Source organism: Chrysemys picta, chromosome 6 (genome assembly GCF_011386835.1).
Source record: "Chrysemys picta bellii isolate R12L10 chromosome 6, ASM1138683v2, whole genome shotgun sequence".
Taxonomy (NCBI): Eukaryota; Metazoa; Chordata; order Testudines; family Emydidae; genus Chrysemys; species Chrysemys picta.
The window spans coordinates 42,237,622-42,255,525 of NC_088796.1; the positions used below are offsets into that span (position 1 = coordinate 42,237,622).

General features: G+C 41.6%; 1 protein-coding gene across 17 annotated transcripts in view; it reads left to right on the forward strand.

Annotated features, from left to right (window-relative positions):
• Window positions 1-17,904, forward strand: part of MAST4 (microtubule associated serine/threonine kinase family member 4) — a 422,044-nt gene that overhangs the window by 343,126 nt on the left and 61,014 nt on the right. For all 17 annotated transcript variants that reach the window (XM_065599050.1, XM_065599051.1, XM_008170656.4 and 14 more), the window contains 2 exons: window positions 1,928-2,029; window positions 8,451-8,583. In XM_065599050.1, coding sequence (XP_065455122.1) covers window positions 1,928-2,029; window positions 8,451-8,583 — 235 coding nt within the window. The remainder of the gene's footprint in view (window positions 1-1,927; window positions 2,030-8,450; window positions 8,584-17,904) is intronic.

Consider the following 17,904-nt stretch of genomic DNA (forward strand, 5'->3'; position numbering starts at 1 on the left):
AGTTGAGTTGAATGTTTTCCTATCTCACCCTTCTTTCAGTTATATGAAATCTTCTGTGTAGATCCCTACCTACCTAGATGCAGAAGTGTGCAATATTACTTTTATTTTGGCCAGTGATTAAAACAGAAGTACGCTCAGTCCATTAACATTTTCCTCGTGAATGTAGCTGGCAGCATATAGAATATGAATGTTTGCCTCTCATTAGTATTTTCTCAAAGTTAATGGTAGGAGCATTGCAGTGAAGTTTGTTCAGTTTTCTTTGAAACTTCACAATTAGATTAGATTTTCTTCCACCGTGTTGTTTTTAATTATTGTATTAAGCATGGGATTGCTATTTAGCTTAGTATTTCCATGGATTTTTGCAATTGCAAATACATAGACTACTTTTATATTAAAATTGTAAGGTTTTAGTTTGAATTTTCTTTGTATGCTTGAATATATGGCACATAGCACAGAAGAAGCAGTAGATTAGATTTGGAATTTATCCTGCAGCTTCTATTATTTGAAGCAAAGAAATGCCTTTTTGATATATGAGCAAAGGACCATCAATATCTTTCAGCCAGAAGAAAGAACATATGGCTTCTTTTGCATTCATTAGGTATCATAAAGTCTATTCTTTGTTGCTTGACAAGAAAGTTTGAAAGAAATTTGAAATGCAATTCAGACCCTTGTGAAAATTCTCTTTTAAGTTCTCCAGAAACATATTTTCTTTTGTACAGATTCTTTAACATCATTATTCTCCTTTCATCTTCTTATTCTTTGCAGAACTCAATTTCCCATTTGCTTCCTTTACTGCACATACCTGTACTCGGTTCCTATATGCATGGATTAGCATAGTTCCATTATATTCGTACATCTAAGTGTAGTCATTTTAGAATTTCATGGCCATCATTTAATCATAGGAAATCAGTTTCCATACCACATGGATGCTGCTAATGTTTATTATATATGTTGTAGTATCTTTTATTCCAAGGGATCCTAAAATACACAAAAAACTGATATAGAGAAAACTGTAGAAATAGACATCATTTCATGGTGAAATGCAGCAGCCTCTGTTGTAAAACCGTAGCTATAACATTACACAGGAATATGTTGGTAAAAACAAAGAATACCCCATCCATCTGAAAATGCAATAACCTTTATTTTGATACTATCATAGACTTGCACTAATTTTGCCTTGAGGTTAGTGTAAAAATGGTAAGTCTTATGCAAATGAAAAGAGAATCTTTGCTATTACAGCAGGCTTTCTGAAAATGAATTACTGTGCATGCTCATTAGTGCTTTTTTAAATATAATAAGTTGGCTGTTTCAAAAGCTTAAGCTACATTATAAAAATCTCATACATAATGTCATTTTTAATAACAATGGTATTAGGGGAGGGGCTGGAGTTGATTAGATCACTGTAAAATGTACTCAGGTTAGGCTTTAGCCATTATGTAACTAGAAATGTCTTAACTTGTTCGAATCATTTGGGTTGGCCAGTCATGTCACAAAGCATTAGTCTGGTTTGATTTCAGAGAAGCAAGAGATTTCACTCTAAAAATCCTGATTTCATATAGAAATGTTGACTCAGTTTTTACTGTAGAATACTAAATGACACAGCTGTAATACACGTTTTTTAGTTTCTCATTCACAACTCATTCTGATAATTTTTGACAAAAAATACTGATTCACCTTGAAGCCATATGAGTGAAAATCAGATATAGTACTATATCTGCTATATGAATTGAAGGTACCCTGTTCCATGTTGTAGAAATTTTGACTGTCTGAGCTATACTGCAAGGATTTCAAATGGAAATTAACACTGTAGTTACAAACTATATTTAATACCACTGATTGTATTTGTGGTCATCATATTAACATGCTTTCTTGACTGGTATATTTAATGTAGGAGTTTTTAATCATCCTTTTCCTTTGACTCTCTTAGGGTCAAGAGCGATCAGAAAGTGGAGAACTGGCATTTATTAAGCAACTAGTCCGAAAGATCCTCATAGTCATTGCTCGTCCTGCTCGCTTATTAGAATGCCTGGTAAGCTGATGGTTATTGTAAGCAGGATTCTGATTTGTTACTGGTGGAAAGCTTGACTATTTGGGCTGGTATTAAAGGCCAGCAATAAAAGTATATTATTTAGTATGTAAAAGTATGTTATATATTCTTTGGAACTTTCCAAAGTTGTTTTTAGTATGAGAACTCCTATCCATAGAATGCTGATAACTTTCATTAGTGCCTATCATTCTGAATTCCTTTTTATTTGAATGCACTATATCTCATATTGCACACAAAAACTGCATTAGAAGAACTTTATCAAAGATGAAATCAAGCACTCCAAAGATAGGAAATACCCAGGCAACATTAATTCGGCCCCCTTGTGTGTATGCATTATGATACAGATGAAGAACCGAAGCACAGAGAGATTAAGGTAAAATTATTCATTAATTTTAGATGCCGAATTTGAGACAGGACCTGCTCTTTCAGAGTACTTTGCATTATAAAGCACTTTATATGTTCAAAGTATAACTCCCATTGGCTTCAGTTGCAGCTATGAGCTCTCAACACTTCTGCAAATCAGATCCTAGGGTCTCAAGTCAGGCAACTAGAAAATGAGGAACACCTGGTTAGGGACCTCTTATGAAAATGTTGGTTTCAGTAACTTGTCCAGCATCACATAGGAACTCTGTGGCAGAGACAGGGAAATAATCCAATTCTCCAAGGCAGCATACCGCTGTCTTTAATCACAAGTCCCTTCTTTCTCTTTCTGCAGTCCCCTGCCTCTTTCTCTGCACATCGTCCAACTTCTACAACAAATGACGCCAGGGTTGTATAGACAACCCTGAGTCATCTCCAGAGCAGGCCACTTACCGAATGAGGCATATAAAATATTATATGATCTGTAATAAAAGGATGTATCATAATACATATGCAGAAGGAGGAGGATACAGGGAATCTTAATTGTGGCATATCCTAACTTTTGATTGCTTCACTTAGCAACCTTAATAATGTTCTTTCAGCATAGTTCTTTGTGTATGATTTCTTAGCTTTTTAAAAAAGCAAACTAGAAAAAAAAATTGAAAATGTTCTGGCATATTGACACCCACATGGTTCATCAGCAGGGTTGGAACCTTTAGATCCACTGCATACACCTGTGTCACTTGAGCTAACAGAATAACTGATGGCAGTAGTATGTCGACCTGCACTAGGGGGGGTTGTCTGGGTTTCAGATATTTGCTGACAGCAGAGGAATGGTGAGATTCGGGAATCTTGGGTTCCATGCCAGATACTGGAGAGGAGTATGCTTTAGTGAGCACAGATTCTTTTGCCCATTGCCCCCAAATATGACCTTTTCTGCCCTATCCCTTCCAACCTGTCCCTGTCCAAGTCCTGTCTCTACTCTACCCTTGGTTCCCTGCCATAGTCCTATTCTTCACATCTCAGGTATCTCATCCCAGTCCCATTCCCCTTGTCCAGCCAATCCCAGTCTCCCCTGCACTCATGGCTCCTCATCCTATCTGTCTTTCACCCACCCATGTTTCCCATCCTTTCTGGCTCCCATGCACCTCATCCATTCTCAGTCTCCCCCTTCCACACCTCCTCTCTGACTCCTTGCCTTAGTCTTCCCCCTCCCTGTCTCATTGTCTGAATCTCTCTGCCCAGGTAGTCCCAGTTCTCTCCCCACACCCTGGCTCCTTCTCAGTTCTGCTTCCTCAAACCTCCAACCTCCTCCACTCCCTCTTCACTGGATCCCAGTCCCCTTGCTCAGCTAGTTCTAGTTTCTTCCCCCAGCTCCTCATTCAATCTCAGTCTCCCCCTCCCATTCGCCTCCTTGCACAGGCAGTCCCAGTCTCCCTTCCAGTTCCCCTCTTCCTTCCAGGCTCCTTGTCACATTCTAATCCCTCTTCATCCCTAATCCCCCCTCTGATTTCAGAGCAGGCAAGCTTCCTCCTTCATGCTACCTGGGCCCAGCAGGGTGGGCTCTGATAGCACAAGAGAAATAGGTTCCCTGCTCTCTTTTCTGATTCCCTGCTCTGACGTAGCTCATGACAGTTGCATGGAAATTCCAGTTCAGCCACAGGTTGGGTCATGCCTAGTGTAGTTGGAACCTTAGAACATTTTTAGCTGTAGTCTGGCAAGTCTCATTTGTGAATAGTGATTTTTATTTTTTTGAAGGTTTGTAACTTGGCCAAATTTGGGCAGGTTTTGACAGAGACAGCAAAAGGTATATCACGGACACATATGCAACACCCTTTGCCAAATTTCAGACTCTTCTCCAAAGTATGGGGGAGGAGGAAAGGCATGTGAGCTCTAAAATGTCTCAAAGAAAAGGTCTCCATACTTTTTTAACATGGACAAGATAACATATTTTTGGAAATGCTGAACCATTTTGACTGGAGTTTTTCCAGAAAAATTCAGCCTGATACAAACACTGAGCTCGAAAAATTTCAGCCCAACCAGTTAGAGTTTGGCAAAGTTTTATAAGTAACTGAAAACAGGGTCTTATAATGGGAAGTGTTGGGCAGCTTTAATAATAGATGCTGCTGCCAGTCCCACTATGTTTCTAACTAAGTATGTATACCAGGCTCATGGTGTCTGAGCACCTATTTGTAATCATTTGTTAGTCGGATGAGTAGAGCTTTCTCTGCTTCTGGAAGTGTGCTGTGAGTTACTGCCAAATATTTAAAAGTTTATTCATTTCTACTGGGTTTCTGTATCTGAAAAAGGTAATGTGAGGATAAAACTAGAGATCAGAAAATAGATAACTCACTTGCAATTGTATATACATGAATTTGATTAAAGTTATCTATCTTAAAACTACTCTGATGTGTTAACAAACGGAGGTGTAGCTGTATAGTATTTCCACTGTTAATGCCGGTGGGGAGAAGAAAATGTCATGTCTAAGGGGAACAAATTAACATGTAAGATGAGCAGCGTGGCAAAAGATTAATGGCATTTAATGTTTGTTGTTCAATTCGGACTGAAGAGGTGCTGCTGAGGTAGGGAGTGATGAGCACTGGAGCATCAGGAAGAAATATGAGATGGCTGGTGTCAACACCAAATCACAGTGAACTGAGATTAAACAACAAATGTATGCTCTATAACTCTGTTCCTACTTGGGGGTGGGGAGGAAGTGGGAGCTTTTGGGAACCTGATTGCTTCTGGAATCTGAGGTGAAACTAGTGTCCACGATGAGGTCCTTGCCATAGTTAGCATGCTTTTGTGATTTTTATTGTGTTTACACTGGGTCAACCTTTGAAGAACCTTAGAAGCTACAACTAATAAATCTGTGTTTTTTTTTTCTAATACGTGCTTGGTTGGTAGTGTGACGTTTAGAGAATATTTCAGACCAGTTTTTGGAAGACTGCACTCTCTTTCCTATTCACTTCCAAGTAAGAACATAACAGTTGCCATAATGGGTCAGTCCAATAGGCTGTCTTGCCCAATATCTTGTCTTCCGACAATGGTTGGTGCCAGATGCTTCTGAGGGAGTGAACAGAACAGGGAATTTATTGAGGGAGCTGTCCCCTGTCATCTGGTCCCAGTTTCTAGCAGTTGGAGGTTTGGGGACACCCAGATCATCGGATTCCATCCCTAACCATCTTGTCTAATCGCCACTGATGGACCTATCCTCCAGGAACTTAAGTGTTATTCAAAGTGTTGATGCTCATTTGTAAACCCTACCTGGTTTGCATCCTCTCTGCTCCTGTGAAATCAGCTGGAGTACCCAGGCCAATAGTCCTCAGAATTAACTGTCATGGGCTCAATGCAGCATATTCTCATTTGGAAGACCTTCACCTCTGGGGGCTTGTTTCCCAGCTGATTTACCAGAACCAGTCTTTTTACCATCAGAACGTGGTATAAGGGGCCATCTCTTTTCTCTAGCTTACCCCTAAGGGCATGAAGCAGGTGTATAATTGAAGTGATGTCATTCATCACTGAAAGTTGACATTGATCAATAAGTTATATATAACTTTAAAATATTGTGTGTGCAGAAACTCCAGTGAATGCAGTGGTATTCTCTTCAGCGCCTCCCAAACATATAGGTTGCTTGTCTACTGGATATGTGTTCCCTGGCCCAGAAAATGGACATTCTGAGCTTTCTCCTGAGCTCCTGGCTTCCATGCACAGAAGCTTTATGATTTACTGCCAAACTGCTGGGGAAGATTATTGCCAACTGTCAGTTTGCTTGCTTGCTATGAAGGGTGTGTGGCCTTTTAGGCAATATAGAAGTCAGCTACTTCTGCAACTTTGAACTAGTTAAGAGGGCTTAGGATTTTTTATTTTATTTTGGATTATTAGGGATTTTTTTTTTCCTGCTTAACTGGTATTCTGACTAGAAATGGCTGGAAAAAGGAAAATCTCTGTCCTGAGGGAAAAAATGAGTTCTCTCCTAACCCACTCCAAAAAACAAAACACAAAAAATCATCCTGAATGGGGATGGAAAGTAAAAACTCAGAAATTTTCACAGGAATGAAAATTCCAAAATATTTCATTTTGGAAACACTCAAATGCTCCCACTGTCCAATGTTTTGGTGTTTCTGAAATGAGTCATAGAATAATAGAATATCAAGGTTGGAAGGGACTTCAGGAGGTCATCTAGTCCAACCTCCTGCTCAAAGCAGGACCCAATCCCCAACTAAATCATTCCAGCTAAATGAAATGTGCTCCCTGCGGTCTCAGGTTGTCCTTCTCCCCAGGCAGCTGGCTGTAGGAGAACCAGGGAGCTGGGCAACTGGGTAGCCTGCCCGCCACATTTCCACCAAAAGCTTTGACACATTCATGCAGCGTGTTTCAATTCTGCTGACTCAGCATTTTATGATCGGCGTGTGGGGGGGAAACTGTTTTGTCAGAATTTTTTCAACCAGCCCTAGTTCTAACAATGTTGTTCTTGCCTCAGTTAATAGCGGACAGGGAGACAGATAAGAATGTAAGGGATATGTGAAATAGGACACCTCTGGCATGAGTTAACATAGGAAAAATTGCAGTTTGGGAGAACATGAGATTAGGACAACTTTATATTTTATCAAAAAAGCAAATAAGAAAGCTGTATCTGATAACTTCCCTTATTCATTCCTACTCTTCCTCTTGTGTATTGTCTATTTAGATTGTAAGATAAAGAACTTAAATCTAAGGAGCTAGGAAAAGAGGATTAGGTGTTCTTTTGATTTTCTGAGACATCTAACACCTTTTTAGTCATGGGATAAATAGTAATAATATAGTAGATTTTGTAAGAGAGTTTTCATTTTCAGATGTGAAGTCCCTTGCAAGGTACCAAATTTTCAATAATATTCTGGCCTTTGTGGTTTAGATCTAGAACTGTTGATAGTTTTTAATTTAATTTTCTTAAAATACAGTACACTTTGGTTCACTAGAACTACCTTAAAATTGCAGTTAGGGGGGAAAAGGAGGGCTCTGCGATGTATGTACATCTGGTATGTGTTTATATGAACAGTGGCTCGTTTTACCCATATAGGCATGAGAGGTTAGGACATCTTCCACATGTGATGTGTAATCACTGAATAACATATTGATGATCATAGGCTATTCAACCAGTAACACTGAAAAATGCTGAAAAAATTGCTTCCTGCCCTTTATATGACTTATTAAAGTGTTCCATATTACTTGAGCAGTGCAGTACCATTGAAAGGGTGGGGAGGCCATAGATTTGCTCTAAACAGTATGCCGCCCATCAGTCGGACCTTCTTCTTCCTCTCTCAGGTGTCTCCATTCCTTCTTCTCACACGCAGGCCGCAGTGCAAGTCCTCTTTGTCTGCTACCTTCCCATGAGGCCTTATACCCATCCCCTCCCAGGAGCTCCTGCCTTCCCCACCCCAGCCCTCCTTGCTGGCAAGCCTCTGGTCCAACCATCTCACTTCCCAGTCCTTGGCATGGAGAGGAGCAGGAGTCTCAGCTGACAATGTTTTGGCACATTGAGAGCCTGGCACGCAGAGCGGGACCTGGGTGCTTGTGCTAGCAGCATTCCCAACCACGTACCTGCATACTGTAGTTAGAAGATGGCTATGCAGCACCTGCCACTGCCATGCATGTGGACAGCTTATGGTAGCTGGTTGCAATGTACCAGGTTGTTGTTTTCCCACTTGTAAAATTTAAAAATTGCCCAGCACATTGCAACTGCTAATGGGCAAGGCAGTAGAAAAACCAGCCAGGCTGGTCAAAAACCAGCCAGGTGGCAATCCCAGCTGCTTAAAAATGGTCAGGCTATGTCCTGGGTGGCCCCTGGGGCTCCGTGGCCTGTGTTAGTAATAGTCTAAAACTTTGCAGTTTACAGCATGTTACTATAGTGTTTTGGACCACTAGTAATGGAATGATGTAGTCTTGCTTTTAATTAGGTAAGTAACAAAAAGCTTGGAGATGTAAAGGAAGCTTTGATGTGAGAGTTTAGGAGTACAGTTTCTAACAAGGAAAATTATGGTGAATATTTTTACTTCTCTTCCAGGAATTTGATCCTGAAGAATTTTACTATCTCTTGGAAGCTGCAGAAGGACATGCTAAAGAGGGGCACGTGATTAAAACAGACATCCCTAGATATATTATAAGCCAGCTGGGCCTGAATAAGGATCCTCTGGAAGGTAAGCGCATATCATGGTATAACCAGCAATTACCAAATCAAGATGATAAGAAATGGAATTATTTCTGCTATGCTTGTTGGGCTCTGTGATGCAGTGTGTGTGCGTCCGATAATAAATCCAAGGTGGGAGTATTTGGGGGAGGGGGGATGAAGGTGCAAAAATACAAATATTAACTACCGTAGTTTACACCTGCTTGGAGACCAACTCTGAACATTATTAGCCTCTCTGGATTTCTGAGCTTCCATCACAGATCTCTGACTTTATTTTTGAAGACTGACTTGAGTTTTTAATAGAAATGCAGTGAAACGATCTGATGATGTAACTCTCCATCACTCTAAGCTGGCAATACAAATCTGCATGTACCAACTGTGACTGATAAGATGGTTACTGTTCACGATTTGATCACAGATGAAGCCCCAGGTTCTGGATGTGTAACTGAGACATGGCTGGACAAAGCAGAGGTTCTTTATTAGTCCTGTTGTGTCCTGAGAGGTGCTCCATTCAGTTTGAGTGAAAAGAAGGTTGGGGAAACGGTGCACCTTGCTGGTTGCATTTGACCTTACATGTAGGAGGTTTTCTGTTCCCAAACTGGATTTGTGTGTGTCTGCTTTGTTTGAGAGTCCCATGATAGGGCTAGCATTCTGTGTTGTGTAGTCCTGCTACGTCTCAGATTCTCCAAAGGTGCTAATTGATTTTCTTGCATGGCATTCAAATTACAAAGCCTTATTGTCCTAGGTGATTTCTATGTCCATGAAGATGACTTTACTAGGTTCACTCAAGATCTCATTAGTTGCTGGTTCAGTACTGAAATCTCATCACTTGGGATCTTGTTTTACGGACAATTCCAGGTTGAATTAGAATTGCGCCTGTTTCTTAATGAGACAGTTTCCTCTTCCATTTTGAAGCCAGAGTCTACCTCTGCTGACATGCTTTATAATTCATCCTTGGGGATTAATGGAAATGTTTAGGTATCAGAATGCTCTGAAGAAGTTGGCTGAGGGTCAGTGCATAAGCACTGGAGGCTGGGAATCAGGAAGAAAATGTTCATAAGAAAGGCAGAGAATAATATGCGATGTTTGCCTGCCTGCCTTTTTCATTAATACTCCAGGACAGAGGGGTTCAGAGACGGGTGATGAGAATGGTTAGAGACATGGCAAAACTCGTGGAGAATACCACACGGGGGAGACCCATAAGAGGGGATATATGAAATGAATAATAGAGAAAATAGATAAAAGTACAATATTATTTATATAATATCATAAAAGAATAAGAGAATATTAAATGGGAGTGAATTTAAAACTAACACAAGGAAATATTTTTTTCACACAAGATATACATAGCATGTGGAACTCATTGCCACAAGATATTACTGCGACCAAAGGCTTAGCCGGATTCAAAAAAGGTTGGACATATATAGGGATAACACTTTACATATGACTGTTGATAGTCAGGATTTAAAACAAAATGAAGAGTTTTGGAAGGCCATAAACCAATTTCTGACTAATGGAAGTTAGGAAGAAGCTGTCTATGGGCAGGTCATTCCACAGTTGTCTTCTGCAGGGTCTTCTGCAACATTAACTCAGCCTCTTACTCAGATGTTTCACCTAACTTCCTTCCTATCTACACACAAAATCCTCTCACCTGAGTTTAGTGCTGCTTTAAAGTTGGGCTAGCTGGCCCAGCTGGTGGCATGGGTTACAGCTTGGGTGCTGCTTTCACTTGGGCTGGTAACTTGCCCACTTTGTATTGAGGACAGAGGCTAAATAACTCAAGTGTTGACAATCCTCTGCTGCCTTCCCACAATTCTCCCCGAGCCCAGAAGGACAGAGTATTTCTCCCACAACTCATTGGAAAAGAATCATAGAGTGGCTCAGCTTACTGTAGCTCAAAGAACCATGGGACAGGTGGACCTTTGGTCTGACCCAGTATGACGATACCTGTGTTCCAGTTGTACACATATGTGGGTTGAATTAGGAGGGTTTGATTTTCTGTGGGAGGCTGAGAGTCTGTGTCTTTTGAATATTATGAGCTCGATTCTACCACCCGCGCTAATTGTCACTCCACAAATAGCCCCCTGGAAATCATTGAGGCCACATGTATGGTACTCAATATGAGTTAGGGATTTGGCCCTATGTAAACTTCTGGTAATTGTGAGAGCGGTAGAGAGAAGAACACCATAGATAAATAAAAAACGAAAGAAATTAAAAGAATATTTTTTGTCAAGCAGAATGTTTACTTTGTCTTTGTACTTTGAATAGATCACTTTTATACATTTTTTTATATACCGTATATACTTGTTCATAAGCCGAATGTTTTTGGTAAAAAAGTGATGCATCAAAGAGCGGGGGTCGGCTTATAAACAGGTCTACACCAAAATTTGATGATTTTAAACTCTATGGAATCATTGAATTGAATATCTAATACATTGTCATTTTGTTTACCTGGAGCATCTGCCGGCATGGAGCCCCTCAGCTCCCTGTGACTGCGGTTCGCCGTTCCCAGCCAATGGGCGCGCCACTTCCCATAGCTCCCATTGGCTGGGAACGGCAAACCGCAGTCACAGAGAGCTGAGGGGCTCCATGCCTGCAGACACTCCAGGCAAACAAAATGTTCCGCCAGCGGCTTACCCTGACAGGCCGGGAGCCAAAGTTTGCCGACCCATTTATTAATGTAAATACTGCAGCCTTTTAAAGTTGCAAAGGCTTTGTTTAGTGGACTAGATTGGCTTGAAATGGACCTCATAAGTCTTGATCCAATATGAAAATATACGTGCAGAATCGATGGACTCTCTAATAAAATTGAAATAGCCTGTTCTCCCTACAAACATGCCAATCTACAGGGCTGCTTTGAAATAAACAAAGAACAATAATAATTTGACAGTGATAAAGCAGGTGACATTCCTATTTAAAGTCATACAAAATCTATAACTATAATAATAATAATCTATTTTCATACTAGTATTTAAAATGAACAACGGTGAAACCAAAAGAAAAAGGTCTTCTTATCATGCAGCGTTCAAACTTAAAGTTGTTGAATATGCAGAAGCAAACAATAATTGCGCTGCTGCTCATGAATTCTGCATCAATGAGAAGCAAGTAAGAGAATGGCAAAAAAAATAAAACAACACTAAAAGATATGCCAAGAAGCAAGAAAAAATGTCCAACGAGGTGCGCTTCATTTCCTGAGCTAGAGAAAGATCTCAATAATTGGGTTGTTGAATGTCAACAAAATGGGTACATTGTCACTAGAACTGGAATTCGTCTGCGTGCTCTGCAAATGCCGAAAGACGACAAATACAAGTCAGTAAAGCCATGAAATGTTTGTCACATCAGCGGGTTGGTGTACTCGCTTCATGGTCTCTATCTTCGTCAGCGAACGAAGATAGCGCAAAAGCTGCCTAGAGATCTGGAAGAAAAAAGCGAATCTTTCCAAAGGTTTATTATAAAATATCGAAAGGAATATGCATTTGAACTGTCACAAATAGGAAATATGGACAAAACACCAATGACATTCGATTTCCCAAGCAACAGAACGGTAACTGGTGTTTGTGAAAAAACAATTTTAATTAAAACCACTGGCCATGAAAAAATCCATTTTACGGTGGTTTTATCATGTTTGGCAAATGGATCAAAGCTCCCTCCTGTTGTTATTTTTAAAAGAAAAACCTTGCCTAAAAACATGAAATTTCCTGCTGGTGTCATCGTACGTGCACACGAAAAGGGATGGATGGATGAAAGTGGGACTATTGAATGGCTGGAAAAAGTGTGGAATAAAAGACCAGGAGCACTTTTCAAGAAACCTGCTATGCTCGTTTGGGACATGTTTAGGGCACACAAGACGGATGAGGTGAAAAATATGGCCAAAAAATATGAAAACTACTTTGGCTGTAATACCTGGAGGCTTAACTTCAGTTCTACAACCACTTGATGTCTGCCTGAACAAACCCTTTAAAGACAGGCTGGGCAAAATGTGGTCTGAATGGATGTGCTCAGGCATGGCGAAGTTGACAAAAGGCGGGAATCTTATGAAGCCCGAAATCAATCTGGTTGCCCAGTGGATCAAGGATGCATTGGGTGTCCATTCCCTCAGAAATGGTAGAAAAATCATTTAGGAAATGCTGTATCAGCGATGTACTCGGCGGTCAGAAGATGATGCCATATTTCATGATGACACAACAGAGGCTGATGATGAGAAGGAATCTGACTCTGAAGAAGACGCTGCCAACATCTATGATGACAATGCAGGTGCAGCTGTGACTGAAGCCAAGTTTAATGAACTGTTTGGTGAATCAGAGACTGATTCAGACTTCGAAGGATTTTAAGACTTTTTAAAGTCTCGTATTGTTCTAAGTTACTAGTTTTAAATAGCCATTTACTGATTTTAAATATTGACTGTAATTTTGAAGGTGAATACATATTTGTTCAATTATTATTATAACAACAACAGGTTTTTCATTAGATTACATTAAAATAATTCTAGCAAAACTTTTGAGTGTTTCTTGTGATGCCAGTTTTTAAAATATAGCAGGGGTCAGCAGACTTTGGCTCCCACCTGTCAGGGTAAGCAGCTGGCGGGTCGGGACATTTTGTTTACTTGGAGTGTCTGCAGGCACGGAGCCCCTCAGCTCCCAGACGCTCCAAGTAAACAAAACGTCCCGACCCGCCAGTGGCTTATCTTGACAGGCCGGGAGCCAAAGTTTGCCGACCCCTGAAATATAGGGTCGGCTTATGAAAAGGTTATACAGTTTTTGCTATTTTTACCTAACCATCTTGGGGGGGTCAGCTTATAAACGAATGGGCTAATGAACGAGTATATACTGTAAATTAAACTAAATAGTGTAAAATATAACTTACATTTTTAAATGGTTTCAGAGTTAGAATCATAGAATCATAGAATCATAGATTATAGGACTGGAAGGGACCTCGAGAGGTCATCGAGTCCAGTCCCTTGCCCGCATGGCAGGACCAAATACTGTCTAGACCATCCCTGATAGACATTTATCTAACCTACTCTTAAATATCTCCAGAGACGGAGATTCCACAACCTCCCTAGGCAATTTATTCCAGTGTTTAACCACCCTGACAGTTAGGAACTTTTTCCTAATGTCCAACCTAGACCTCCCTTGCTGCAGTTTAAACCCATTGTTTCTGGTTCTATCCTTAGAGGCTAAGGTGAACAAGTTCTCTCCCTCCTCCTCATGACACCCTTTTAGATACCTGTAAACTGCTATCATGTCCCCTCTCAGTCTTCTCTTCTCCAAACTAAACAAACCCAGTTCTTTCAGCCTTCCTTCATAGGTCATGTTCTCAAGACCTTTAATCATTCTTGTTGCTCTTCTTTGGACCCTTTCCAATTTCTCCACATCTTTTTTAAAATGCGGCGCCCAGAACTGAACACAATACTCCAGCTGAGGCCTAACCAGAGCAGAGTAGAGCGGAAGAATGACTTCTCGTGTCTTGCTCACAACACACCTGTTAATGCATCCCAGAATCATGTTTGCTTTTTTTGCAACAGCATCACACTGTTGACTCATATTTAGCTTGTGGTCCACTATAACCCCTAGATCCCTTTCTGCCGTACTCCTTCCTAGACAGTCTTTTCCCATTCTGTATGTGTGAAATTGATTTTTCCTTCCTAAGTGGAGCACTTTGCATTTGTCTTTGTTAAACTTCATCCTGTTTAACTCAGACCATTTCTCCAATTTGTCCAGATCATTTTGAATTATGACCCTGTCCTCCAAAGTAGTTGCAATCCCTCCCAGTTTGGTATCATCCGCAAACTTAATAAGCGTACTTTCTATGCCAATATCTAAGTCGTTGATGAAGATATTGAACAGAGCCGGTCCCAAAACAGACCCCTGCGGAACCCCACTCGTTACGCCTTTCCAGCAGGATTGGGAACCATTAATAACAACTCTCTGAGTACGGTTATCCAGCCAGTTATGCACCCACCTTATAGTAGCCCCATCTAATTTGTATTTGCCTAGTTTATCGATAAGAATATCATGCGAGACCGTATCAAATGCCTTACTAAAGTCTAGGTATACCACATCCACCGCTTCACCCTTATCCACAAGGCTCGTTATTCTATCAAAGAAAGCTATCAGATTGGTTTGACATGATTTGTTCTTCACAAATCCATGCTGGCTGTTCCCTAGCACCTTACCACCTTCCAAGTGTTTGCAGATGATTTCCTTAATTACTTGCTCCATTATCTTCCCTGGCACAGAAGTTAAACTAACTGGTCTGTAGTTACCTGGGTTGTTTTTTATTTCCCTTTTTATAGATGGGCACTATATTTGCCCTTTTCCAGTCTTCTGGAATCTCTCCCGTCTCCCATGACTTTCCAAAGATAATAGCTAGAGGCTCAGATACCTCCTCTATTAGCTCCTTGAGTATTCTAGGATGCATTTCATCAGGCCCGGGTGACTTGCAGGCATCTAACTTTTCTAAGTGATTTTTAACTTGTTCTTTTTTTATTTTATCCGCTAAACCTACCCCCTTCCCATTAGCATTCACTATGTTAGGCATTGCTTCAGACTTCTCGGTGAAGACCGAAACAAAGAAGTCATTAAGCATCTCTGCCATTTCCAAGTTTCCTGTTACTGTTTCTCCCTCTTCACTAAGCAGTGGGCCTACCCTTTTTTTGGTCTTCCTCTTGCTTCTAATGTATTGATAAAAAGTCTTCTTGTTTCCTTTTATTCCTGTAGCTAGTTTGAGCTCATTTTGGGCCTTTGCCTTTCTAATCTTGCCCCTGCATTCCTGTGTTGTTTGCCTATATTCCTCCTTTGTAATCTGTCCTAGTTTCCATTTTTTATATGACTCCTTTTTATTTTTTAGATCGTGCAAGATCTCATGGTTAAGCCAAGGTGGTCTTTTGCCACATTTTCTATCTTTCCTAACCAGCGGAATAGCTTGCTTTTGGGCCCTTAATAGTGTCCCTTTGGAAAAACTGCCAACTCTCCTCAGTTATTTTTCCCCTCAGTCTTGATTCCCATGGGACCTTACCTATCAGCTCTCTGAGCTTCCCAAAATCTGCCTTCCTGAAATCCATTGTCTCTATTTTGCTGTTCTCCCTTCTACCCTTCGTTAGAATTGCAAACTCTATGATTTCATGATCACTTTCACCCAGGCTGCCTTCTACTTTCACATTCTCAACGAGTTCCTCCCTATTTGTTAAAATCAAGTCTAGAACAGCTTCCCCCCTAGTAGCTTTTTCAACCTTCTGAAATAAAAAGTTGTCTCCAATGCAGTCCAAGAATTTGTTGGATAGTCTGTGCCCCGCTGTGTTATTTTCCCAACATATATCCGGATAGTTGAAGTCCCCCATCACCACCAAATCTTGGGCTTTGGATGATTTTGTTAGTTGCTTGAAAAAAGCCTCATCCACCTCTTCCCCCTGGTTAGGTGGCCTGTAGTAGACTCCTAGCATGACATCTCCCTTGTTTTTTGCCCCTTTAAGCCTAACCCAGAGACTCTCAACACTTCCGTCTCCTATGTCCATCTCTACCTCAGTCCAAGTGTGTACATTTTTAATATATAAGGCAACATCTCCTCCCTTTTTCCCCTGTCTATCCTTCCTGAGCAAGCTGTACCCATCCACACCAACATTCCAATCATGTGTATTATCCCACCAAGTTTCAGTGATGCCAACAATGTCATAGTTGTATTTATTTATTAGCACTTCCAGTTCTTCCTGCTTATTCCCCATACTTCTCGCATTTGTATATAGGCATCTAAGATACTGGTTTGATCTTTCCTCCCAGTTTTGTCCTGACTCTCCTTTCTCTCTGCCAATATAGCCCACACTCCCTCTTGTTTCCGACCCATCTCCCCGGTCTCCATATTCCCCACTTACCTGTGGGCTTTGCTCACCTGTCCCCGTCAAACCTAGTTTAAAGCCCTCCTCACTAGGTTAGCCAGTCTGTGGCCGAATAGGGTCTTTCCTCTCCTCGAAAGGTGAACGCCATCTCTGCCTAGCAGTCCTTCCTCAAATAGCATCCCGTGGTCTAGGAAGCCAAAGCCCTCCTGGCGACACCATCTTCGCAGCCAGGCATTCACCTCCATGATGCATCTGTCTCTGCCCGGGCCCCTACCTTTGACAGGAAGAATTGAAGAGAATACCACCTGCGCTCCAAACTCCTTCACCCGTACTCCCAGAGCCCTGTAGTCACTCTTGATCCGCTCAGTGTCACGCCGCGCAGTATCATTTGTGCCCACATGGATGAGTAGCATGGGGTAGTAGTCAGAGGGCTGGATAATCCTCGACAATGCCTCCGTAACGTCTCTGATACGGGCCCCCGGCAGGCAGCATACCTCCCGAGATGAAATGTCAGGGCGACAGATGGGCGCCTCCGTCCCCCTCAGCAGAGAGTCTCCGACCACCACTACCCTACGTTTCCTATTCGCAGTGGTGGCAGCAGACTCTCCAGCCTTAGGGGTACGAGGCTTCTCCTCCTTTACTGTAGGGAGTGATTCCTTCTTTCCTGTATCAAGAAGAGCATAACGGTTACCTATAACCACGGCAGGAGGGTTCGGAGCAAGGGTGGAGCGCTGCCTGCTGCCAGAAGTAACCAGCTGCCAGTGTCCACCCTGAGCCATCTCCTCCTCCACCAGTGGTGTATCAGCAGTCCTGTGTACTGGGACAGCTACCTCAGCTGTCTCCACATGGACACTGTCGAGGAATTGCTCGTGGATACGGATGCTCCTCAACCTAGCCACCTCCTCCTGTAGCTCTCCCACCTGCTGCCTGAGAGATTCCACCAGCAGGCACCTCTCACATTGGATGGTCCCCCCAGCCTGGATATCAGTAAGTGGAAATTGCAAGTTACAGTCTTTGCAAAACCACACCAGGATCTGGGTAGAGGCATCCATGCTTAGGCACTCTGTCTGGCTACAGGCACAGGTGGAGGAGACAGTAGCAGTGCTGGCACAGGTGTTGCGGGTCTTCCTAACCATCGTAAGCCTCCCTCTGTCAAACTCCCGTCTGCAAACCCCTGTCAGCCCAAAAGGGTGCTGTATTGCTCCTCCTTCACCTGGAGAACTCCCTTGTGAAACTCCCTGTTAGCAGCCCCTGGTCACAGATTTAGAGTTCTCTAAATCTATCAGAAAAATGGGCTAAGTGGGGCTGTAATATATAGTGTGAATTGCTGGGGAAGGGAGATTACTGGCCTTTGGTTAAATGGGAGATTCACAGAAATGGGTTATTCTGTGCATCTTTTAAACGTTAATGCTCTCTGTAAATTTATCATCAAATAAATTAGGTCAGCTAATTCACACTAATGCTATTTCTGCTCCCCACAGAAAAGTAACAAATATAAAT